The sequence below is a fragment of the Nelusetta ayraudi genome, unplaced genomic scaffold (assembly GCF_046127955.1).
Source record: "Nelusetta ayraudi isolate G7.1 ecotype Tasmania unplaced genomic scaffold, CSIRO-AGI_Nayr_v1 ptg000010l, whole genome shotgun sequence".
In the NCBI taxonomy this organism is placed as follows: domain Eukaryota; kingdom Metazoa; phylum Chordata; class Actinopteri; order Tetraodontiformes; family Monacanthidae; genus Nelusetta; species Nelusetta ayraudi.
In genome coordinates this window covers 706613-733668 of record NW_027466060.1, presented here as the reverse complement: position 1 = coordinate 733668, position 27056 = coordinate 706613, and the positions used below count along the sequence as shown (strand labels likewise).

At 47.8% G+C, this 27056-nt stretch overlaps 1 protein-coding gene across 6 annotated transcripts in view; it reads right to left on the bottom strand.

The window, feature by feature from the left end:
- sema6a (sema domain, transmembrane domain (TM), and cytoplasmic domain, (semaphorin) 6A) overlaps nucleotides 1–27056 on the bottom strand; it is a 103860-nt gene that overhangs the window by 25823 nt on the left and 50981 nt on the right. For all 6 annotated transcript variants that reach the window (XM_076019476.1, XM_076019480.1, XM_076019479.1 and 3 more), the window contains 10 exons: nucleotides 22377–22437; nucleotides 20110–20172; nucleotides 19490–19591; nucleotides 13028–13118; nucleotides 11011–11130; nucleotides 10408–10496; nucleotides 8050–8267; nucleotides 6052–6183; nucleotides 4117–4272; nucleotides 1719–1892 (listed from right to left, as the gene is read on the bottom strand). In XM_076019476.1, coding sequence (XP_075875591.1) covers nucleotides 1719–1892; nucleotides 4117–4272; nucleotides 6052–6183; nucleotides 8050–8267; nucleotides 10408–10496; nucleotides 11011–11130; nucleotides 13028–13118; nucleotides 19490–19591; nucleotides 20110–20172; nucleotides 22377–22437 — 1206 coding nt within the window. The remainder of the gene's footprint in view (nucleotides 1–1718; nucleotides 1893–4116; nucleotides 4273–6051; nucleotides 6184–8049; nucleotides 8268–10407; nucleotides 10497–11010; nucleotides 11131–13027; nucleotides 13119–19489; nucleotides 19592–20109; nucleotides 20173–22376; nucleotides 22438–27056) is intronic.

Genomic DNA, 27056 nt, shown 5'->3' with positions numbered 1-27056 from the left:
AAAGAGAGAGAGAGGGAGAGCGAGAGAGAGAGAGAGAGGCGTTACAGGCGGCCTTTTTCAGGGGCTAATTGCGGAAGGAAAAGAAGGGAAGAAAGGGAAGGATAGCTGTGCCGAAGATAGATGCAGGGGTTTATTCAAAGGGAATAAAAACGGGAGGCGGGACGGCGGCGCGGCCGAGAGACAAACGGCGGGGTCAGTTGGAAGCGGAGATAAATCCGGGGTGGAGAGCGTGAGGTCAGGAACAGAGGGGGAGATAAAGGGAGATAAAGAAAGGCCTGATACAGATACAGCAGATAAACAGACAGATGGGCACTCTGAGCAGTCAGCAGTAACCGTGCACTTAACTGTAAAACCCACCGAGGTTAACTCCCTCCCTCCCACGCACACACCCACGCACCCACACACACACACACACACACACACACACACACACACACACACACACACACACACACACACACGCACGCATTCATTCCTCCCATCCCTGCTCGTCTTTGTCGGCTCTGACCCCCCGCAGGAACAAACTCTAATCCCCTTTGGGCTCGTCGGCCTTTCTTTCCCTTCCATCCCTCCATCCATCTCTCCATCCATCCATCCATCCTCCTCCCCATCCTGCCATCCCCGGTTCCTGGAGTTTAATCTCCCCTTCGCAGCGCTCTGGCCCTGCATTAACGCTCTCAATTAGGACTTAGAGGTCCATCTACACTGGGTAATGCACGGCAATCGGCCCAGCGCTGATCCAGCCAGCCCGGCCTTTTCTTTTCTTTTTTTTTCCCTCTCCCTTCTTCCCTGAGAAGCAAAAGCCACTAAGTGAACGTGACTAAAGCCAGATGTCCAGCGGGCCGACGACTGCTCTGACCCAGCCAGGGGCTCGGCGGAGGAAGGGATCAGTGGAAACAAGATAGAAGGAGGAGAGAAGACAGAGAGAGAGAGAGAGGAGGGCCTGCCCTCCGTCCCCTCCGTACGCCTCGTTACATGGACTCAGCATGTTGGATAACAAACAGTGGTGACCTTAAGGCCCCCCCCCCCTGCCAAGCCGGCGCTCCCCTTCCATTTGTCTTCTCAGTTGTCGACCGGGATCGCACTCTCTCCGCTCTGCTCTTTCTCATCTCTTCCCTTTGCTCCTCTCCTCCGTTCCCACCCCCGGGGATTCGTTCATTAATCCACGACTAAATATTTGCTTTGGCAGAGTTGCACCGTGGCTAATTTATATCTCTATTTTTTTGTCGCTCCATCACACGCACAACGTCGCCCGAGCCGTTGACCCCGCCGCCACCATCTCTTTGCGACTATTTACGATCCATAAACGTGCCAACGACGGAGGCGTGACCAGCGACTTCTGGCAGCGCGAGTTTTGTTTCTTTAAGTCGAGGCTTCAGGGACGCTGCGGTCGCCAACCACGCCGCTACGTTATCCAGAGGCCTGAGCACGAGCGAGCGTCTTTAATTTAGCGGCTGCGGTCGGGCAGAGTGTAACCTGATAAAAAAACTTTTTTTTTTTTTTTTTTTCAAATGATAGAGTAGCCATATGGCTCTCTGGCGCAACTACACAACTTGGGTCTGGGGAAGTGACTGGAACTGATGGAGCTGGTGGGTTGATGGGTTGGCCCAGTTGCACCACGGTTGGAAATACGCAAAATCACACACACTCGCGAGTAGTGACCGCTCTCTGTTTGTAGCAACCGTATCCCGGTGTTTTTCTCAGCGAAGGCGACCTACTTGTCGGGGTTGTAGACGTTGAGCTCCTCCAGGAACAGGCTATCGTTGAGGAAGCCGTTGTTCATCTTGGCCAGGAACTTGAGGATGATGCCTCTCTCAGAACCCAAGAAGACCACGGTGTGGTTCCGGGAGGGGCCGGCCTCGCTGTCCGCCACGATGCGCGTCAGGCGATACCTTGAGGGAAAGAACGACGGCGAGGGGAAGTCAGTCAGCAAACTCACGCCATCGTTCAGGTTTGACCGCCGAATGTTTGACAGACGGCGGAGCAGCGCACGGTGATGAAGAGCAGCAGCGGGGATAGAATGTAAATGTTTTGAGCCTTCTCTCCCACTGATGCCGTCTGAGTCGTAATTGCTGTGTGTGTGAGTGTGTTTTTCCTGAAAGAAAGAATCAGCAACTGCAAATATGGGTTCTCGTGACGACTTACATTATTCATTCAATCATCTGAGTCAGACGTACACCCTAATCAGAGACAGCAGGGAGACATTTCACAATCTCATCCATCTCTATTCTCATATCAACTACTCAGATTGTGTGCGGCTGGTCAGGTGACCCCTGAACCCCTGAAGAGGGCGGTCACGAGCTCTGCAACTGCTGACCCCAGTCTGGCTCAACACCAGGTGGATGCGCATCCATGCGAAGACTCGTTGAAGGATTGCAGAAGGACAATCCAGAGGGATGATATGGCAAACCGGAAAGAAGGGTTTCATCGGTGAGGTCATGCTAAGTCCCGCCCCCTTTTTAACTGTAGAATATGGATACTAAAATTAAAAGACAAGCGGTCTGTCACAGCCATATTCTTTTTTTTCCCGGGTGTTATTATCTTTTACATTGCTTCTAGTCAGTGGCTCTCCAATCAACACAAATCTGAAGGTCTAATGTGATTTTACAAGTGGGTGTTCAAGCATAACAGGGAGGACCATGCACTGCGTCAAGGGGATTTAATCCAAGCGAAATAATACAATCTCAAGGACTGGGAATGTCTTCCCTATTCAGGATAATCAAACTCTCAAGGGGGGGGGGTTCTTAGTGCTTCTTCCTCCATTTCATTCGTTGTACACAGCCAGCTGAGGACCGCAGCACAGCAAGCTCTTTTTCTTTTTTTTTCAAGTGAACAGCAAAACGCTCTCATTCGAAATTGGGGTGTCCTCCCCAGAGTGGCTCCAAGAATCAGATCCCATCACTTAACTTCAGCTCCAGAGTAATATTCCAGACATACTTTTATAATATCTTTGGAGCACTGGAATTACTCAAAAATATCATGCCTGGTGAACTCCAAGGAAGCCATATATACTGAGACAAAGGTGGCATTAAGGGTTCATGAGAAAAATTCAGTGTCATGCAAACATGGGACACAGCATCACAATCTTGCAGATCTTTGCTCTTGCAGGAGATTCTCAACTAGATGGAAGCATGGAAACAGTGGATCTTTAGACTAAAACACGGTGTCAACGTCAGTATTTGGAAGTAAACTGGATTGTTGCCTATGATGGATACTTGGATGACACCATATGAAGGAGACACGGCAGGGATTGTGTTTTCCCTGGGGTTCATGGCTACCATGACCTTCTGCTGTTTATCTGAGAGTGGGAAAAAACGTGGAAAATTTAAATTTTGGTTGAAGTATCTCTTTAAGACCAGGCTCTGATACAAATAATGAGCAGAACCCGTAAGAGGACTTTCTTTTATGGTCTGTAGAGCATCTTTAAAGTGATGTTTCTGTCGTCGACGCTTGACAAGCACCGCTAACATTTAAAGCACAAGCAGCTGCAGTCAGAACCACAGCCAAATTAGAACCTAGAGTCTTTTTTTTTTCTGCTGAAAGCTAGCGAGCATTTGCTTTGCTGACATGATGGGGTTGCGCAGTGACGTTCCCCAGGGGCTGACAGAGATCTGTGTGAAGTGCACCCAAAAGCCAGTAAGAACTTTATGATCAACCACGGTGCGCTAGCTTTTGGGGGAATGGGCTGAACTTCACAAAACCGATCCCAGCGAGGGAAAAAAAAAAAAAAGGAATTCTTTTCATTGCACCGGTGTCTTTGAACACGACCACAGCGGGACTAAAACAACGTCTTTGTGCTGCAGTCTAAACACCGCTGGACTCATCGTTTTGAAGATAAATACGAAATTTGCTTGTGAGTCTTGAAAACCCACAAAAACATACAGGAGTGGCGCAGCACTCTGATCACTGTCACTCCAAAAAAATAGTTTGGATTAGAGTTTCCTGGAGTGGAGGACAAAAAAAATAGAAGAAAAAGTCAGCGGCTGATTTGTGGAGGAGGACCTGTTTTCTAATGAGGCTCACTCTCCAAGCAGCACTTGACAAAATGAACGTCCAGAGCCAAAGAGTCTCATTGAACTCTTGGGATGATGGGCCTTTAGAGTGAGGAACACTTACCGGACCATAGTCTTGAGAAACCAGGGCCTGTTGGCGATGGAGGGCACAGCCTCATCCATCAGAGGATGCATCTTGATGAAGTTAAGTGTGTCATCGGGAAACTCATTGGATACCTTGTACCTCTCCATGGATGGAGAGCCGGCGCAGTTGCCAGGCCTGAGTTGGGAAAAGAGAAAAATGTTAAGCAGGGAGAGTCACACACACACACACACACACACACACACACACACACACACACACACACACACACACACACAAAAAAAAGCCACTACATTAGATGTGGATGGAATGAACAATTTGTCATGTCTGGGCTCCAGCCAGAAAGTTTTTTACTAGACTAAAGTCAATAAAAGTTTAACTTAGGACAACTAAACTCTTGTTTCAGGAGGATTTGCAGGGGGAGACGAGAAGTTTTTTTTTCCTGTCTAGAGGTAAAGCCTGAGACATTCTATCTATATCACTGTTTTATGGGGGAATCAGTGAGCTGCTTGTAAATTCGAGAAGGCGCTTTTGATAGTATATCCCTTTCGCAGGCATCTCACCTCCGAGAACTTGTAAAAGCCGTATAACTGCGTGGGCCCTGATACTTTGCCACACCACATAATCCACACCAGATCCCAGAAATAATTGCCAGCTGGCTACCGAACCCCTGGCAGTTTCAAGATGTAAGGCGGAAACCTTGACCGTGTGTCCTATAAGTTCATTTTTGACTGACAACAGTGACAAAAAAATTTGAATTGCCGAAGGGAAACAGGAAATTCCTTTTTCAATTGTCAACACTTTTATACCTATCTAGACGTGCCCAAATATTTTAATTAAAGCTTTCTAAAAAAAAAAATGTACTAGGGAAAAAAAAATATTTAACAAGCTGTTGTTGTTTTTTTTAAAGAGCTAACTTCCACTTTTCTCGCCAAGTATGGAAATAAATCCCCTTAACAGATGAATTCAGCCGGCCCCGATGTCACATTAACTCACAAATTTTTCACAGTTCAACCGAGGGTTAGTAGATGCTGTTGACACTGTTAGAAAGAAAGAAAAAAAACAGTAGCAACAAGACCTAAAACGTTTTGCTTGCCGTAGTTGCGTTTATGTCAGAGCACATATGGAGGGCAGAGCATAAAAAAAGACTTCGCACAATACAGGAACCTGTAAATGATTCAGCAGCACGAGAGTCTAACACATGGAGCAACAGTCTGCTGCGGGGCACAGACCTGGGTGGCTTTGTTACAGCTCCCCGTCTGTTAGCCTGCAAAACACGCACTGCAAAGGCACCGGAGGCTGGAAATGAATCAATCACTGCGGCGACGACGGAGCGCAAATCAGATCGCTTTAGCATCTGACCTTGTTCAACACGCATATGTGATTACATGCTAATTGACCAAGCACACTCAGGTGTACATGAATGAGGAAGGAAGTGAATAGGCAGAGGGAGCGGCGCGCTGGTGAGGAACCGCCTCCTCAGCCACATGGGAACACACACACACACACACACACACACACACACACACACACACACACACACGCACACACACACACACACACACACACACACACACACACACACACGTGTGCCAGGGCTGAGGCTAACAACTGTTATCGTGGCCCAGATCTTTGTAGTAAATCAGCTTCTTCTTTTTTTTTTAGAGAGAGAGAGGATAGAGGAGCAGCTCTTAGCGCGCTAATTAGCCTGCTGATAGATAGGAGATTGATCAGGCTGGTGCATTTGTGGAATTAGGCAGCCATCTGTAAAATGATCTCATGCTTCATCTGCCGATAAGGAGCCTCCTTTTTGATGCAGTTGCACGAGGGGGAGGGGCGAGGTGAGGTAATGCATCAGAGGCACAACTGTGAAAAGAGGCAGCGTGTTTGTGTGTGTGTGTTTGTGTGCGTGCGTGCGTGCGTGCGCACGGCGTGGTTAATGAGCTGCTCGCGCACCTTGGCTTGGGAACCTTCTCCTCAGGAAACGGCGTCCAGGTGGAGTCTGGAGATTTCTGCTCCTTGAAGCGCCCAGTGAAGGTGTTGGCCACCTCCGCCATGTCGTAAGCGCACACGGCAGAGCCGGGGATGCTGCCGCGACACAGACAAAGAAAAGGAACGACGCATAAGAAATCCTGTGGGTTCACACTGTCAAGGGAGGCTGATGAATGATGAAACATTGAAGGGAACTAAAAACTGATTGCTTTTTTCCCCCCATTGTACAACAATTTCCATGTACAGTGTATTAGAATAGTTGCCTCCATCATTCCAGTTAAAGTGGAAACACTCAGTGTTTTTAATTAAATGGATTAGTGAATCAAAACCCTGGGGCATCGGATGCGTCGCCTTAAGGCAAAATTCATAAAACCGTTGAATGTTTTCACACAAATATGCAAATGTGGTCGAAAATATGGTGGAAAAGGCTACTCTCTCATTTCAACTGAGGTCACTTTTCTGAACAAAAATAGTGTAAGATTTTTAATTGTTGGTACAGAGTAGTAAAATAATGAATTCAAAGGTCTCGAACATATGAGCATTACTGATCAGTCCTTGTAAAAGTGCCTCCAACTTTCCACAGAGAAGGTAAATCTCCCCCATTTTCACCTATTTCTGCCCCAAGTTTTGCCACAGCTGGTATGTGAGAAAAATATAACATCCAAACTCCTGCAATGACTTATTTGTCCCTCTCTCCATGACTGGGTTTCCCCAGTGGCCTCCAGGCAACAAAGTTCATCGCAAGTCAACTGTTGGGCAAGAAACATAGACAACAGATTATCTTGTTATTGCCATTCTGTCACTGGCAGGGCAGCCGCCTTGTGACAGCAGCGAAACCACTGGCATCTTTCCGTCTGAGAGGAGTCAATGCATAGTCAATTGCTGAGTCATCTCTCAGCATTTCATGGCCTACGCCTGTCAGAAATTGGAGCGAAAACTGGCAATTGTCAATTCTCTAAGTTTGAAATCACAGCTGGCTGGATGTTCGGCAAGTTGCATCATGGGTTTGGCCACTGGGTAGACGGCACGACACAAGGGCTGCATTATTAATAGAAGGGCCAGAGTGCAGCTGCATTGGGCTCAAGCTACTGAATTACAGTAATGAGCCGGTCTATTGTATGGAGAGTTTGAATGCCATATTCCTGTACATGACGGGACGATAACAAAGCAGATAAGTGAGGATCCAGCCGGCCAGTTAGCAGCCAAGCCAGACAATTAGACGATCCAGACAGCCGAGCGCTGCCTACGGTCTGAACCCACTTTAGTTCATTTCGTCGGCCGGACCGTGAAATGGAAAATTAATGCTAGGATCAAAACCTGCGCTTATAGACATTTTTCAGAGGCGCTGCTTCATCGGGTTTTAATGTTCATTACCACGCTCAATTGCGTCGTCACAAGCAATTGTCTTATCTCCTAAAAAGCGGCCATAAAATAGAAAATTACAATATGTACGAGCTATCAGCTGAGCACTTTGACTTTGTGGTAATTTTCAATTTAGATAAGAACTCTCCCGGCTTCTGAGAATACATGCAGTTATAACATTTTAATTGTAAAACAAAAAAAAAAAAATTGGAAGTGAGATTAAACAACCATGTGTCAAACGGGCAACAGAGCCGTTCTGACAGAAGATGTAAAGGTTGACACAGTAGCGTCAGGAATTACTGTACCAGTCGCCAGCAGGCACATCAAGGGCGCGCGCTAATAACATTAACGAAGGTCATGCCGTCATAATGTTGATGCGTGAGGGAGGGCGTTTCTAAAAAAAAAAAGGGGTTTCCAACTGAGAAAGTTCACTGGGTTAATAAAAAGGAAGTGCGAAGCAGATGTTGACTTGTGAAGTCGACTCAAAGGAGAAAAGAACTAATTATTTCCACGTGCTGCCAATCTCACACCTCTTCAGCCTTTATCCACATTTTGATCCTTCAGTTTCATGCCGTTTGGCTTCCCTTGCTGTCCGAGTACCTGTTGTAAGGAGTGGAGAAGGTGGCCATCACCACGTCTCTCCCGTTGATGTGGATGACGTCAGTCACGGCCTGCAGGATGTTGAAGTAGAAGTGGGAGTCGCCGGGAATGGAGCAGTTCAGGCGGGACTTGAGGAAGGAGGTCCACTGTTTCTCCAGCACGCGAGGCGAGCCGCCGCGGTCGTCCTTACAAACCCTGGCCACCCGAGGAAAGACGACCTGAGGAAGATACGCACCGTTGAGATGGAAATGATACGATACGATACGATACGACGCGACGCGATACAATACGATGAGATCCGATGCGATGCGATGTGACACACTATCGTCCCCTTGGGGAAATTGTCTTGAATTCCAAGCGCTGCATATATATCGTGCTTCCACAGTGGAATCCGCGGTAGCACAAACACAATTCCACAAAAACACAACGTGCCTGTCATAACTCATATTTTATATATCAACTAAAATTGCACACATAAATATTGCAAAATATTTCAGCCACTAAAAAGAAAAGTACAATGACATAATTGGACACCCCTAACACAGAACGACCTGTTCAGAGAGGTCATTGAGGTTGTTGTTGTTTTCTTTAAAAAACGGATCAGTTTATGTTTGGCCACACAGTTTTGTTCCAAAAGCCAAAGTTTAAATAAGGCCTGAAACCAAAAGCCACTTGAAATATCTCCACAGCTTTAGAATATGGACCAAAATGGGCGGAGCCAGAACTCTTTCTCATTCACACTACAACCCTCTTTGCCCAAACGCAGCGCACTGTAACAAAAGGAAATTTAGGTTCGAACAGCAAAATCTCAGCAGTCTCAAATTTAGTCTTTTTTTTATCACGCTTGAAGCAAAGAAATAAGATAGGAGTGCATATTGGTGGGATGTTTTTAAAGTAGCCATCTGGCTCCCGGCAATTTAAAGTACACAGCATCAAATAGAGGCAGGCGCAGTAATTACAAGTGTGCCTTAAGATCCCCGCAGTCAGAATTGTAATTAGTCGCTGTCACACTATACTTAAGAACAATAAACGTAACCTCGACCTGAAATTGCTACCTAAAGTAAACAGTGCGAATTTGAGTGAACACACCGGGTCCTTACACACACACACACACACACACACACACACACACACACACACGCACAGTTACGCACACAAACGCATTCACACCCACAGACGACCGCACATAAATGCACGGGTGCCGGCACACGTAACCATCCAACAAATTCACACACAAAGAAACAGGAAAATGTTTATGCCGACGTGTGTCAGGCGCGCAGGCACCTGTGAGATTATCGAGCGGGGAGATTAGAGGAAGTGTACTACACAGAACAGGTGAGGCAGGTTGTATGTGGATCTGTGTCAGCTTTACATATATTAGCCCTGCACTTTTTCCATGTTTTTCTGATGAGTCCTGGGAAACACACACACACACACACACACGCACACACGCATGGGTTTTGTGTCGTCATGGCGTCCTAATCCCGTTTTTCCACCTAACAATGTAAGGTCCAATATTAGAACCACAGCGGGCATAAACCCGCAGCAGTAAATTTGCCATGAGACCCAGACCGCTCACATCATAATTGGAGTCTTGTCACTTTTTACATCAATGAATAGATATCATTCAGTAAATGTTGAACTGCCCACTCTGGAATCTGGAAAGCACGTCTGTGTCTTCTGGCAATGAATCATGTCTCTTATCACGTTCGCTTTTTTTTCCTCTCCTAAAGCTTCGCAATATTTGGGATTTTTGCTCTTGGGTTCCCCCTACGGCTACAGACAGGAATTCCTTGCTCTTGGTACAAGTCCTTCCACTCAGAGACAGCAGGACATGTTTAATCCTTCAAACTTTATTGGCTATTTTACAGAGCTGTTCTAGAACATTTGAAGGTGGAATGGAATATGTATATTAATGGGGAAACTTGTTACTGACTCCTTGGTGCAAACTTCAGGAAAGTCTGCTTCTTCTTCCCCCAACTTTTAAACTTTTGGTCGATTCAGTTTTCAAAGATGAAGTGGAAACTCATTTTGTGAAATGCCGAGGGAAGGATTGACTGAAGAACCACTTGAATATGTATATTTAGATTTTGGCAGACTCTTTAAACATGCAATGTGCATTCAAGACGCTTTATGTTCGGATCTATTTTAGGTTGTGCGTCATGTCCTGTGTTTTTATTCCCTACGCCCTCCCGCCAAATGCTTTTGGCCACTCTACAGGTTTCTGAGAGCTTCCTTCCAGTTATTTGATACACCCACATCCTGTTTGTTTCCTCGAGACCTTGTAAAGTCCTGGTAAATAGGAAGTCACCTCTGATTAGACTTTAAACAATCGCACAAGAGCGGTGCTGCTCTTACCTTTCCCATTGTGTTGTACTCCATGGCAATTTCCCGAAAGAAAAAGTAGATGAAGTTGCCGTAGTCGACTGCCTGGACGAAGTAGGGCTCTGCAGGCAGAGAATCAACACACCATAAAATGTCACTCAGCTCCAACCCCTGTATTTAATAGCAAACGGTTGAAAAATCTGCCATATTATGCAGGGAGAGAGCCCTCACTGCGAGCCTCGAGTGCCTCCATCTATCATCCATCGTATCAGTGAAGCTAATTTGTATGCGGGGAGAGGCGGACGTCTCTATCGGGGCTTTGACAAGCTGGACTTGTGCTTGTTTCTCCCCGGGGCAGAGTAATTTCCTGGCCACGTCAACTCTGCCAGAGCAGGTTGACAAAAAAAAAACGTAGAAAGGGAACACACAGCAAGTGTTGCCAGTGTCGTACCACACACGCAGGTTGACGAAGATCCACAGAAATCCCGCTAACTCCAAACACACGTCCAGGCAGGCGAGAGAGCCCAAGCCAAGTCAGTTTGTTTTTCAAGCTTGTCAGTGGTCTTGGCATTTTCCATGCACGTAGATTTTTGTGTTTGTATGTGTGTGTGTGTCTGTGTGCGTGTGTTCACTCACCTTTCAGCCACTTAGAGTCATGTTTGACGGTGCGCAGAGTCGGGCTGTCCCCCAAGCTACGATAGATGACCGCATCGATTGCTAGGAAGTCTGTCACGGTGGCCGAGTACAGCTTGCCATCTGGAGAGAAGAGACAGGGAGGCGCAAAAGGTCGTTAGGAAGTAAGAAAGACAGAAGTATTAAGAAGGAGAAGTGAAAGCCGCTTAGAAGTTCATGGTTCAAGGTGGAGAAAAATGGCACTGGTCCACTCAGAGATGGTCCCCACATGTATTATAAGAACTGAATACCAGGGTTGGATATATGGCGGTGAGGTGATTGTTTTCCCCGAGTGGCCACTTGAGGTACTGCAGCCCAAAAAAACCCATGTGGCCTGAAAAGCATTTTTCCCCATCTGACAGCTATACAAATAAATGCCTGTAAAACGGCTGACAGGACGACTGCGACCTGAAACGTAGTTGATAACAAATCTTCCAACAGTACATTTTCAAGTCATGGACTTTAAGCTTTGAAATATTTTTTTCAAATATTTTTTTACAAAGGTTAGAAAATCACCAGAAAATAGTTTATTCCCAGCGTGTCGTCTCAGCTCATTCTAATTGGCTGATTAGCGTCCTAATTGCGTGTGTTACAGATGCATGATGGGAAGTGAGACTACTGCGCACGCTCTACGGGCCGCGGAAGGCGGGAGCAAACCCAGAACCCAATAACTTTTTTGGCGTATTGCGCTGGACGAGCGGCTCCACTGAAATGAATGGGCCGCCATATTGGATCCCGGGGGCTTGTGCCGGGCGCACAAACGTTTGAGCTCAGGCTCAGTTCTGAAAGAGAAATGAGTCGCACAAAACAAAGAGACACTGGCACTGGACAACAAGCCGAACATGTGGCACGCTCGTAATTGCTCACTTCTGTAAACACAAACAAACTCTGCCTCGCATGCACGCACGCACGCACACACACACGCACACACACACACACACATATACACGATCAAAAACCCACACGTGCACGGGCAAAAACTCACAAGCACGACACACCACCAGAGTGACCTCAGCCTGCCTCGGCTGAAACCGCAGTGGAAACTGAAACTACATAATTAAAAGGGTTGCAGCCAGAGGAGCCCTCTGTGTTACTCAGTGTTTCCAGCTCTGCTACACATTAACTGGTCAACTTAGGCGTGGACTCCGCTCTTTGGCTTGGGGATGGCGGGGACAGCTCATCAATACCACCATAAATTGGGTTCACAGCAAATATGAATGGGGACTGAAAGTCTCCGGCACTCTGCGGATCTGTTGCATGAGAAAAATCTCACTCCGCCAACGCGGAACTGACTCATCCCGGGCCCAGCTGTTGGCCACTTTATTTTTTCTATTATGCTTTTTGAAATAAAGCAAACAAGAGGCGGACCGAACGAATATAAAGAGAGTAGAATAAAGAAGCGACATGTTTTTTGTGTTTCAATGTGTTTCCAAATGGCTTTTAAGAGCAGGAAATTCTGGATAAAGAGCCGGTGTTGAATTTGACATTTGCTCCAGTGGAGTTTTTTTTTTTTTTTGTTGAACATTGTCAGAGCGCTACCATTAGAACAAATGACAGGGTATTAAGAACAAATATTAAATAGAACCGCAACTAATCCCCTCTCTCAAATATACTCAACTTTCCAATTTAGCTTAAAACATGTCGTAATGCTCGGTAAGTGCACAGTGCAGGGAACTTAGGATGAATGTGGCTGCTTCCGGCTAGTCGGAGAGCAGCAGAGGAAAGGCTGCGTTCACACCAGAGCTGCAACAGAAACACATTCACATTCAGCGTCAGAACGTCGCCGACGCTTCCCGCGACGGACCAACAACTTCGGCTGCAGAATGTCTGCTTTGCATGGCGACTGAAGTCGAACCCAGCTCAACTTTTCTGGTCCGCGTCAACGTTAGGTTGGCCGAGAGCATTTGTCGACGATCTGACACTAACGCAACACAATTATCGGGTTGATTTCACTGAAACAAAAGAGTGCGTGTGGTCTTACCAGCGAACAGGGCGACGTTAGCATGCTTGGCGTCGTAGGGGCAGCGCGCCATCCCGCTGATCTCCTCTCCCAGAGCCTCCAGGGTGTCCATCTAGGGTCGCAAATGAGGTGGAAGGTCAACACGGGGTCGGGACAATGTGGTGTTGTCAAAGCAAACAAAGGGTTTGAAATACAACTTTGACAGGAAACGTCCCCCCGTTTGGAGGGGAAGGTCTAAAAAGGAGGACATGAGGAATGTCAAATGTCAAAACAATGAGTCTGGGGAAGGCATCGCAGCACAAATACGGAGAAATATGGTCCCCCGCAGCCTCGGCACCAGGACTTCTGACCTAAGCCACCGTCCTGGGGAGGCCGTTCATGCCTTGTGCTGAGAGCTGACAACTGCAGCCCACTGGGGAGCTTCTTCAGAGGAGCAGACCAATTCTGAACAGCAACGTGTGTAGCAGTAAAAACAGCTCATATTATTTTTCATATCTCAATGCACTGATGCAAAAAAAAAAAAAAAAAAAAAAGTCTTATGGCCAACAGCAAGGTGGATCTTCAGTGCATTTGGAGTCTTTAAAGCACACGGCTGCGATGGAAAGGAAGAAAAAACAGTGAACACGCGGCGCTGAGTGGGAAATGTCAGATTTTCCTGTTGAACCGCCGCAGAAGAAACCATCAATCATGCAGAAATCCCTTTGGACTCCAATCCCGGGCTTCTTCATGAGTAATAAAATGCTTGTTTCTGCATCAGGACGATGTAATACTGGAGGTCATTCCACTCCATCTCTCAGCAGCCTGGGTTCCATGAGGCCTTCGTTCAGGAAGCAGTGCTGGAGAAAGATTTTTCTTTGGACGGAATTTTTATCGTTTTCTTTTTCCGCCTATTTCTTTTTTCTTCCCCACCCCTGCAGTTTGATTGGCACGGCACGGCAGAGGAAGAGATGTGGGTGAAAGGTCAACATAATCCCACCGTGGGCCCGACTCGTCTGCCTCGGGCCGCCTCGGGACACGTTCTTACCCTGGCTAAAGACCAGGGATGCGAAACAGAAACACGCTCTCGTCGAGCGGCCGAGCAGCCGCGTCCCGCTGCTGGCCGCAGGCTCGCATCCGGCGTGATCGAAACCGAACACGCCGTTCAGAGTTCACAGAGTAGTCGGGTTTTTTTTTCCTCCGCTATCTCCACTTCCATCTGTCTCCTGCACTCGGCCCTCCGTCGATGGAGACGAGCGGAGCCTGCCAGGGCTGCGGAACTGCTTGCACCGCCCTTTTCTGGTTTCTAAACAGGTCGTTTTGTTTTCTATTCTTGTCTCGACGGAAACGGCTATCATCTGCCCACTAAAAAGGTCACACACACAAACAGGCGCACACAAACACTTCGGCGGCGGCGGCGGCGGCGCTGGAAAAGCTTGCCAGAGAAATAGTTGAAGCTGATTTGGCAGAGAAAATTACCAATGACCTTTCGCAAACAAATGTGGAAGCAGCAGCAGCAGCAGCAGCAGCAGCAGCAGCAGCAGCAGCAGCAGCAGCAGCAGCAGCAGCAGAAGAACGGTTCTCGGCTTCTCATTCTTTTCTCATTGTTCAGAAACGATTGTGCTGTTAATATGTATGCTAGCGAGTTGGATTAAAGACACATAGCATTGTCCAACGGAGGAGACTGTAATTGTAGAATTAATTGCAAGCAATGTGAGCGGCTGAAGGTCAGGTGAGTCCGGCGAATCGCCCCCCCCCACCCCCCACCCCCCACCCCCCCGAGAGCCACGAGTGAAAACTCGGTGAAGCTCGAAACGTCAGCAGCTTCTGCGTCCGCTGAACGCTCCCTTCTTCTCTGACACACACACACACACACACACACACACACACACACACACACACACACACACACACACACACACACACACACACACACACACACACTCACCCCTCTGATTTCACAGATGCAGTGACCTCTGCCTACTGGGCTTGGCTGGCTGTCACCGTTCTTTTCCTGCTGTTCAAACGTTAGGAAGACACTCCCAGTCGGAGCGCAAACACGCATGCAGCCTCGGAGTCCTGTCAAGTCCAAACGTGCAAAGGAACACGACAAGCCAGCCATGTTTATATTCTTTGAAAAAAAAAAAGATCTTTGTTCCCGCTAGATGGTCCAAAGCAGTACATCCGGTGTTTGCGAGGAGCCGCAGCGTTTCGCCGTGAAGGCGAGTGACGTTCGATCACGTTCAATAGACCCCCCCCTTCATCTCCCACCCGCTTGTTTACCAGACAAACCCTCATTACTCTGTCAAGCACCACTAGCGGCGAAGAATAAAGAAGTGTGTCATCCCCCGTAGACGCACAACTCACAACACAATCGGAGGTAACGGGGACGGAGGCAGCGGCGCTGTCACACTCTGTCAGCGCCGCCGCCTTAACAAACGCACTGTTACTGGGGGGACGTGTCGCGGTTTAGCAGCGGAATGCACTGTAACCTTGGCCCTCGGGTGCAGTGTATCCAGATGAATTAATTACTACAAACGCTCATTGGCGCTTCTCCATCGGCTATATGCAAATTAATTAGACAAACACAATGTAGCCCAGAAAACATGCCCATCAGAGGTGTTGTAATTGGCTCAGCAGAAACTCCAGCGTTAAGAGTCGGGGGGGGGGGGGGTCTATCTTCTCCAGCGTCCCTGTCCCTGTTTTTACGACTCAACTGGCTTTATTTATTATAACTGGGGGTTTTATGGGATCCTACAGAGGACAAACCAGGGGCAACGAGGAACAGGTTCCGACCAAGAGGCTATTTTTACAGAACAGTTTTTTTTTTTTAAAGAGTGACATGGGGAAAAGTTTTTTTCTTCTGAGCCGCATTCCAATTATTTATTTATTTTTTCATCCTAAGAGGGAAATTATTTCCCTTTCACGGGCGCTGGCATATTAATATATTATCAGGTTAGGCTTCACAGTTTGCCGCACGGCTGAGTTGAACACGAGTGGGCTGGAAGAGACGTCCAAACCCAATAAAAGCGCCTCCCGTTGGGGGATAAACAGCCACAGTCAATTTCTGCCCAACCTTCTACCTGAACCACGTTCTGCTCTGTGGTAAAGTGACGGTAATTCGGTCAATTCCTATTTGGCACGCACTCATTACCACTTCCTGCCTCTTCCTCGCGGTGATAAACATTTATGTCAATCAAACAGGAGGAATGCGCGGCTGTGATGACTCCCTCCGTGTGCATTAATCACATTTCCAATGCAAGGGCTTGGCACGCGCGACAACTCCCAGCGCACTCGCAGTCGGCCGGTGCCAGTTTGAGGACGCATCGCCCGGGACGGCCCGCTTCAAAGCCTGCCTGCTGACTCCGCCCAGTAACAGGCGCTGGGGCCGCCCCCATTCGTACGTGGGCTCGGCTGCTTCATTATTACAACACAGCCGGGGGGGGCGACGCAGGGGGGAGAGGATGAATAGGAGGGCGAGCTGCTGGCCGCCGCGAGGTGCCAGCGGTGTGGACCGTGCCGCGGTGCCAAGGGTTCTTTGCTGTGTGTGTGTGTGGGTGGGTGTAGATGAAGGGAATATATACATATATCCACTAAAAAGAAAGGAATTTAGACAAACGAAACCGAAGCGGTGGCTGGAACAGTCGCCTGTGTCTGACGCCGAGGTCTCGGTGCCCCCTCTGTCCTCCTCAGCCCTTCTGTCCTCACCTCCCCTGTGCTCCCCAACCCCCCCGGCCCCATCCCTCCCCTCCCGCTCGCTCTTGCAGCGATGCTGATTAATGTGGGATGAGCCTGGCCCCGAAACAGAAGCTCTTTTCACTGCTGTCGCACCGGGGAGATGGGGAGGCAAACTGTGGCCAAGGTGGACTTAACTGCAACACACACACACACCTTCGCTCACACACACACACACACACACACACACACTTCTGAACCCAGCATGCCTTCAAAGGCCTGCGATGTGCCCAGAGAGTGTGCCAGCCTGCCACCGCTATGCAGCATGTGTGTGATGATTTTGTGAAACGCGGGTGTCGCCTGCGTGTTTGCACAGTTGTTGGTGTTTGCACAGACGCGAAACCACTTCTGTTGTTTTTCCCCGACACGTTGCCCTGGCATTTGTATGTAGATTTGCACGTTTGCATGAAAGTAATCCACAGTTTAACAGAAAGGAACGGAATTAGACGATAGCGACACCAGGTTATGCAGAATACACTTTGCCCCTGTGCCATTCGGCCAACAATGTGTGTTTTGCCTGTCAGTGGAAAATAAATGTAAAGAAAAGTCCATCCGTTGCTTCTTAACGCTTGCCCCACTTTTGAGAATGAAAACAAACAATTCCAGAGGTCAGACACGGCAAAAAACACTGACACCGCTCCCAGTTTAGTCACAACAACCCACGCCAGGTGGCTGTTTTGCCTGAGACCGTCTCGCTCCGCATCCAAGCATGTGACAGGTCCAAGAGAGCATCAGTATTACTTCAACTGAGCGTGAAAACAGAGTCAAATATGCAGTTTTCCCAGATAGAAAACTAAAGATATAAAGATGTAAGCAAACTTAGTTATATTCAATTAATATTCATAAACCTATAGCTTTATTATTGGAATAAATGGGACTGTATATGTTCTTCACTGCCTTTAATGTGAAAACATTTATAGTATACATTCTCCCTTTACAACTCTTCCCCTGACCTCTCTTTGGAGCACAAGTACAATCCGAGAGGTAAAAGCTAAAACACAAACCTTCCAAAGGCAACGGAGCCATGAAAGCAAAGTGAGCCTAATGAAGGTGGAGACATAAATTCTCTCTTTTCCTCTTTTCCCTGCAGGACGAGTCAGTGAACTGAGAGACATTCACTCTGTGTGCTAAGCATGCTGCACCGCAAAGGCAACGGAGCAGAGACGTCTTGCTCGTCTGGTAAACAGATCTAGTGAACCAAAGAAGGAGAGTCCTCCCCACGGGCCACCTGGACAACATCTTCGTGCGCCGTGACCATTGCATAACATTCAAACAAGATAAACAGTAGCGTCCTTCAGGACTGACCCCCTGAGGAGCCCCCGCTGGGCCATTTCTACATCTCTTTGTCCTCTTAGCATGAGTTATTTTTGCCGAGTCTTTGAAAAAGCCCTGCGGATAAGTACAACAAATTACATTTTGAGCGTATTTCGACATTGAAATAGCCTAAAAGTTTGACCAATTATTTGCTGCTCTGATGCAACGTTCTCCCAGTTCTGCTGCTGCTGTTTGCTGCTGCTTGCAAAAATTTGTTAAATTGTCTCACGTAGGAGTAAAGATCCACTCATTTTAATAGGGAAGCTGCTGACTTTTTACGCTAAGGTATCAATAAACCATCAGGCTTCTGTCACAGGGGGAACAGGAAATGGGAAATATTCAGCTGCAGTTTAAGACAGTCACTGTGATTTCCTCTTTTTCTTTCAATGTTTGCCTTTCTGCCTGCCTGTGCGCCTTGATATCTTATGTTGGGTTTTCCTCTCTTTTCTGGTCCATCTGCTTCTCTGTATGTCAGACAGACATTGCTGTCTCTTTTCTCTCCGTCTCTATATATATACACAGATAGATATATATTTTTTGTTACAAGATCCCTTCTTTTAGATCCAGTCAGCCAGCACGCTCCCTGTTTTTAAGGGTCATGAAAATGCAGCCTCGCACCGGTGGTTTCACCTTTCCGTTAAGGAATTCTAACGCTGTCCCAGACATGCCCGCGTGAATACAGCTGGCGAGGCGTCTTGTTTACAGGACGGGTTCGAATCAGATTTCAGCACTCGGTGTGTGTGTACGTGAAATGAGGGTAGCTATTGAGGTTTCTTCGCTTCTAAACCGAGCGTGTCAAACTTCACCTGGCGATAAAGACATGTGGGAGGCCCCGCTGAGTTGTGAAAGCCATCGATCAAAGTCCATCACTGGGGCTTTGACAAGCTACCCACCTTAATCCCCCTTGAACTCACACAAGGTCATGTTTGCATGTTGGAAAAAAAAAAAATGGGCGAAAACACAGACACAAGACGGAGAAGATAGCAAAAAGAAGGGGGAAAAAAACAGTCTCCTGTTCAGACCTGGCCTTTAAGAGCATGTCGTGTAATCTAATCTCAAATCTCAAAATAATCAGACAGGGCACCCGAGATGCATCAGGATCGAATCACTAAACCAGATTCTGGGGTGGCCTGTGCCACATTTGGCCGTATTCCGAGAGCAAAGCCTTGTCTCACCGTAGACAAGCAGCAGTCTGGCTTGTGTCTGTTTGATGCTTTGTGTTGCCCATGAGAGGACGGAAAAACTCGCAACAATTTTGCCTCAAGACAGCAGACAGCGGTGTTTTCTTGCCAGGAAGATTTGGATGTTCCGATGATCCTACAGTAATTATTTTACTGGGTTATGCTCTCATGCCAGGTACAAACAGGCGATGGAACCACCTCACGCAGACGGCACAGGTAAGGCGAGGCCAAGGGTGAGACAATGGAGCTGTTTAAAAGTGTGCGTGTGCACCCCTACCTTGTAGGTTCGGCAGGAGGGGTTGAAAGCATTTGTTCCGCAAACAAACAGCGTGTCGTCGTTTTGTTGCAGCAGCACCTTGATGAAATTGTGACACTCGTCCTTCAGAAGAGCAAGGGAAGAGAGAAGAAAGGAGTGTGCATCTTTTGAAAGGGGCACTTTCATGGTGAAAAGACCAGATGTGTGTTGTGTCCTGTTCTCTTTCCTTTGTTAGCAAACTCATTCTCCACTAAGAAGCCAGAAACCGAATAATGATTTTCCAAAGCTACATTAAAAAAACACAAAAATCACTGCGTTCTTTTAACAATAATATAATGACTCTTTCCCACTGCTCTTATGGATTCTCACAGCACACTGCATTTTAATGTAAACATCCGCAGAGATTTCCTCTATACATCCTTATATATTTAATGAGAGCAGTAAGAACAGCAATAGACTGTGACTGCTGATGTGTGTGTGCATGCAAGCGTGTGACACAGAGACTAGCAGAGATAAAGAGAGACTCTCAGAGTACGTGACATTGAATGATGTGCTTCTCAAAGTGTTTGGCGAAGAAGAAAGAGTGACAACTACACAGAGTCGGAATGTGTATGGCGACCCGAGTGAGCAGTTTCTACTACCTTATGCTTCCCTTTCATTCTGCAGGTGTCCACGTCGGCCTGTCTGGACTTCCAGGTCATTTTCTGCAGGCGGAGAGTTGAAGGTAAAACAGAGGAAAAGAAGAGAGTGAGGGTAAATAAACATTTGGGTGGAAAAAAAGAACAGAGCTCAACACTCAGTCAATGGCCCGATCAATAGTCATCATCTGAGACTCTCCGACATTGATTCCCCTAATGAGGGACCAGCTCGGAGGTGAACCTTGGTCCAAGTACTCATCCGAGATCAGTTTACCTCCTTGAACATGCAGCTCTCAGCCGTCGAGAAGGAAATACACCACTGACCTCAGATCAGCGGGGAGTCCGTCCAAGGACACATCCAACCTCAGAGCCAAGAGCTCATTCAAGTTGATTGATAGGCTTATTGGCACACCCACCCACGCATGCACGCACGCACACACACACACACAAACAAACACACACAGGCGCAGACATGCACTGTGTTGACCTGTAGGTCGGCGCTGGCCAATACCTGCCAGTCAGCTGCAAGTGAAAAAACCTAAAGCCCCATTTAACTGTCACACACAGTTATCAGTCAGTGCTAAGTTAAAACAATCCAGTTTGCTTTCTTTAAAGCCATATGTGTAACCATATGTGTAACCTGAAGTTACAAACCTAGTGGCATACTAGGGGACTGCTTTTACAATCTGTAGCGCAGTCCCAAACTGTTCACTACCAATGCATTTTGTTTGTTTTTGAACAACTCATTCTCCTTCTTCGACAACTTTCAGAATCCTTCACCACTGTCAATCTCAACACACCACCAATTGCATCGCACATTAATCAAATGCACAGCACAAAGTCAAGCCTTATTTTGCAGATTCCTGTTCCGTTAGCTAGAACGCTAGTACCATTACGCCTTATGCCATGTCAACAATATGACGTTTGTTGAGGAGTGAATTGGCCGTTGTTCCACACTTAATGTTTGGACCATGTTGACTGTGTGATCAGTCAGCGCACTCCATTTATTTCACATATTTCTTAGCGGGGGGCACACTTTGACGCTCAAAAGCATTGAGCATTTAGGTAAAGAAGTGTGCAGTTCGGAACACAGCTAAAGACATAAAGTAGTTTGAATGGTCATGTTGTCAACATGCTGATTGTCATTAACTTCGAACGAACGTTCATTTTTGTGTGTAACGACAGAAAGTGGTCTTTATTTATGTCTACAGTCGCGTCTCTGATCAAGCTTGTTATCAAGTCCTACACACACACACACAGGCAACCACACACACGTGCGCGCCACTCTGTTGTGTGGCCCGGGTCGGATCAGACCCCTGCAAACCCCCTCCCCGCCGCTGTTGTAGAACATGTTTGGAGGCTGACCGCTGATTAAAGACCCTCGGTCATCAATCAATCTACGCGTCTCCCACCAGCCTTTCATCTGCAGCCCGCTCTCATTAGGGCCCACTCACGGCCGCTTTCACAGTGAAGTGGATGGGGTGGAGGGACAGCGAGTTGTTGAGCGCGCACACAGAACCTGCCTTGTTCCAACGTTGTTTGCATGCATAAGGTGAAGCTCGAGTGACGCTGGTGAGGGATTGTTGCAAGTGGATTTGGAGAGTGCTTACAGCGGAGGGCTGTAAATGGTAAATGGTAAATTTACCATTTTAAAAGGTCACTCTTCCGATGTTTCTCAAACAACACTATGTATTTCTCGCCTGTCACTGAACTTTTTTTCTGTTGCAGAAATTAACAAAATCCTTGAGGGCTTTGGCATGATGTGTATGGCCAAAACACACACACTAAAAATTGGACCTTGGTTATATCATAAAGAGTCCTTTATTATTATCATTGTTATTATTATTATTATCATTATTATTATTATTATTATTATCATTATTATCATTATTATTGTTATGAAGACCTCAAAATAAGCCCAATCTTCCTCCCACTGCTGCTCATCTTCTTCCTTCCACTGTCTCCTCCGCGTCCGTCTCGCACCCCTCACACCTTCCAGCCGTGCGGCCGATGGGCGGCGATGACGCAGGCGGTTCGCTCGCCGATTGATTGGATAATCTTCTTAACAGGGTCAGAGCGCCGAGCACGGCTGGAGCGCACTGGCAGGCAGGCAGGCAGGCGGGCAGGAGCGCCGGCAGCCCACACGCATCCACCCACGTGCACTCACAAGTACGCACGGCGGCACTGGGACGGCAGGTTATTAGGATTACGCTGTCAGTCACCGCACGCCGAGGACAGCGCGTCCTCGAGGAGACAGGCGTTTGACTCACCTTACTGAAAAAGATCTCGTCACCGTTGGCAGTGTCGGCGTCCACCGTGTATATGTGATCCCTGAGAGCGACGGCGGGCGGGGTGGGGGTGGGGGTGGGGGGAGGGGTGGAGGACGAGAGAGAAGAGGGGAGATGACGAAAGGTCAGACAGCAGCGGCAGACAGTCAAAAATTCAACAAACAATGCATCCGCTTCTGTTCTCTTCCACTGTTTACCCCCCGCACCCCAACCCACACACCCTCCCGCAGGCTACAAACAACATCTGAAAATGGGGCTTTTGTATAAACTTTGTTCAAACTTCTGAAAATGACAATAAACAAAAGGAGGCCAGAGCTATTTGCTCTGTCAGACAGAAACACTCCACAAAGGTTTAGAGCGCCGTGGCACAGGCCCGCGGACAAAGCCTCTTTGTCCCACAGCGAGAGAGGTCCTGGGGGGGCGGGGGGAGGGGTAAGGGTGGGGTAAGGGAGGCGGCGGGGGAGACGGCGGTGAGGGGGCGAGGCGGCGGGCGGGAGGTGCCAAGTCACTCAGAGCTGTTCAGGTCAATTAAGCCTAGTGTTTGAGCCACAGGAAATCTATACTAACAGTCATTACGGCTCAGACAGGAAGACTTGTGTGTGCTGGCCTGGAAACATACAGGTCTGCTCCTGTATTACACAGTCCAGCCACATAGAAGGCGGCAGGGCATATGGAAGACATAAAACCCGCAAGGGTTAACCTACGTCTCAGACAGACGGGGCCGTCGTGTGGCCACACCCACTTATCATAGGGAATTAGGGTGCAGACAGGGAGGGGGAGGGGCTTGGGGGGGTCGCTGATGAAGGTGAAGGGTCAGCGTTATCAGAGCGGACGCAAAAGAGGGAGAAAAAAAAAAAAGCAAGTGAAATGAAGCCCATTTGCAGAGACAAGCAAATGGTGACCAAGCCAAGAGATGTTAGCGCTTTAATTTGCTGGATTAGCCGCCGAACGTGTTTTTAATCAAAGCATATAACAGTGGCATCATCAGACTCACGACTTAATTAGGTTCCAGCTCCCCAACCTGCGCTCAGCCAGCCGGCCTGCCTTGCTCTCTCATTAACTAAATCTAATAAAGTCTTCGGAGGGATGCGCATCTTGAAATGAATTCACTTATATCGCTTTCCTGGGGGCTGCCGCCATCTCCTCCAGGACAAAAAAAAAGCCAGTCCACCGTACGATATCAGCCGCAACGTTCAAATTGAATAATTAATCCAGGGGAGCTGTGGAATGGAAAAAACAGCGCTGCTTCTGGGTGAGAGTGAACACAATTTAAAGGAGGCCGGTGGCGAGATCCCCCCCCCCCCTCCTCTCCATGTCTGCAGGATTTGGTGCTTAATTTGGATTCTGGTTAAACCAAACCAATGTCATCTAAAGGCTCCAATTTTTAGATTGTGATCCAATAAAATCCCCTCATGCATAACCGTGGGCTATTTTGCTTTTTTGCAACAACATACAAAACATTCCTAAATTTAAATTCAAAGCACCTGGTGCAGTTGCCAAAAAGAGCAAACTCTGCTGCACGATCCATTAATGCTTTCCCGCCACTGCTAAACTAAATTATCAACAGGTTACATATCAAAACTGTGAATTGCACGGCAGCCATTTCTAATTTCTAAAAAAAAAAAATCCAAGAAATAGCATTTCAGTGCCACTTGCAAAAGCAGAATAAAGGCTGATTATCCTCGCGGATTATGCTACCATAACACTCTACTTGGCCCTCTAAAGTTAGCTTCTTCTCACTATATATTTATATTAGAGCTCAAACTTTATATTAAAAGACAAAACTTAATCAAAAGCTATTTAATCTGAGGATTACTCGGCGGATTGAGTGAAATCCCACGGGTTGTTTTACTCCCTTCAATTTTAAAACAGCTCAGGAGGAATCTATAATTAAACCGATCCACAGTTTTAAAAAGTAACCTTTCCAGCTATAATCCCCCTCTTGTCCCCCGCGCCTACGGCGTCCTCAGGGGCCGAGGCCGTCCAGCCGCGGGGTGTTTGCTTCCAGCAGAGATTAGAGCGAGTCGAGCGATGAGGCGTCCCTCAAACATCCTGATCGCAGACGGAGGAGGACAATGGCGCGGCTGTGTCTGTGTCAACACCAGCTCTCTAAACACACTCGTGTAGGTGGACGCGCTCGAGGAGACGCGCACGTGCACCCTTTCACCCTCGCCGCCGGTGCACCTGAACTCACACTGCAAGTCAAGTCAGTCGTGGGGTGCACGAGTGATTTCCCGAAGAGTCAGTTGAGTAGGAAGAGAAATAGAAAAAAAAAAAAAAAAAGTTGAAATGGAGTACGTTGGATATAGATAGGGCGAGGAACCATATTTCCATAGGAATACCATTACACACCATAATATGATAATAAATACAGCAGAGACTGTTTTCTTGCTGGTGGTTACAAGAAGAGGCAACACAATCCCACAGAGAGTGTCAAAGATTCATCTTTACATTATGTTGGTTTTTGTTGGGGGTTTTTTTCCCTCTCGCTCTTACGCTACCAACAGGTGTTTCACGCCCTGGCAGCCTGAAGCAACGCAGAGACCTGAGTTCTAGTCCTCCGAACATAGATCAGACTCCCTAGCACCAGGTCAAAGAAAGTGGCAGTGACTGATGATTCTGCCTGCTCCGTTTGCTCCGTTGCAACCCTGACCTTGTTGAGACAGAAGCCAAAATTTTCACATCAGGTAAAACCACAGCTCGGGCACAGAACGATGACGCGCAGAACGAGATGAGGAATCTGAATAACGTCTCCCCTGTGCCCAGAGAGCAGCGTGAGTGAAACCGTGCGAGCCGCCCAGTGTGAGTAAAAGCAATATAACAGCCTGTTCACTTAATGACCTCGCGGCCATTAGCGGCGAGGGGAGTTATCTCCCTGTAATTGTTTCCTCAGTTAACGTCACACTCAGTGGTGACTCTGCAGTTGAAAACATTGTGGTTCTCTTTGTGCGGGCTGTTTGGGTAGAGTGATGTGGAGGACATTTACACAACATCGACCCGTCCCAGTGAGAAGGATCCCTCTCTCTGGGACACTCTCGGAGATTTCTACTTATACTATGCAGGTAAAATTCACACTGGCCCAAACCAACCATACTGACACAAACTGTACCCAAATCCATTTTCATCTGGACCACGCTGCTCTGGTGTGAACACAACCTCAACGCAACGTTAACACCGGTCGTGTAGCTGCACTTTAATGACTAAAAATGTTCATTCGGGTTTGTTTCAAAAGAGTCCCGGACCATTGGTCGAAACAAGACAACCACGATCTGGTCGGCTGGAAAGTCGTTTGCAAGCGAACTCTGGGGCGGCTCACCGCTCTTTAGCGCTGCCATCAAGACATAATCAAACGATTTTCATCAGATTGGATTTCTGAGGAAAGGTGTCCATCTTTTGGAATGGCATTAATCATTATTTTCTTAATGTCATAGCCACAGATTCAGAAGGCATTCAGCAAAATATCTCAGACCACTTGGTTTTCTAGTGTGCACTTCAAAGATTTTTGGTTCAAGGGCTCCAACGCAAAAAAAACACTTCATTCTTTATGAGAACCAGCAAAGGGTGAGGAGGGGTGACGGCTAAGTGTTAGCGGCAAGAGGCAAAATAGAGTAAGCCAAAAACTGTCTGATGCTGCCGGGCTCATGAATATTCTAGTCAGTGTGTCTTGTGTGTGCGGGCCTGTTTTCAAATCCCTTTCGTTAATCGCAATCCATTAAAGGCTGACTTTCAACACGTCCTTCTCTTGCCCAATCAAGTGTCTCACTTTCCACCGTAAACCACCATACAGGCTTGGAATGTCTTTGACAATCTGATTTCAGTTCATCATTTTCTACAGTACCCCGTGTCCACGGACGACATCTGAACCGCGGTCAACTTTTTCCAGGAAGACCTCGACATCCGCTGGTCGCCGAGCGGCCGCCGTCGTGAATCACCCACCCGCCGCTTCCAGTTTCCAGAAAGTGGGCGACAAGAATGCCTGTGCGAGGGTGGCAGGTTTTCAAATATCCCCGTCTGAGACAAATGCGGAAGCGCCGACAAAAAATGCGACGGCAGAGAGCGAAGAGAAAGGGCTCGATGGTGAAAGGCGACACAGAAGAGCAAGTGAGCGATGGGGGCCGAAAGTGTGAGAGCGACGCTGGGGGACGATATAGAGAGGGTCTCCTCTCGGACATGTGGCCATGCGTGGCGACGAGAACACAAGGCGCTTTGTGCGGAAGAATGTCGTTATTATAAGGGTGCATTTCTTCTGGGGTGACTGTCGGCCATCTTGATCCGTCTGCGGGCTCTTTGTGGAGGCATCTCGCCCGCCTCCTGCAGAAAACTCGATTAGCATGCACCGCCCCCTTTTTACTTCCCCCCCCCCAGCAAACAAAATGCCTGCACGTCCTGTCCACCTCCCGCCCTCTCTCCCTCCGCTCGCCCATATTCCCTTCTCTTCATAACCGGATCATGGGTGGTAGAGGAGGGTCCATTGTACATTGTTTTGGCTTTCCCTGGTTCAAATCCTCTTCACAAAGTGGACTGGGAGGGGAACCCGGGGAGGCAGCGGGAACCTTTGAGCTGTGAAGGGAGTTGTTGAGTGTCTGAATGGGGGCCGAGGACACTGAAAGGCTCGGCAGTGATGTGGTGGCATGAAATGCAACAAGCCAGAGTTCACTCACC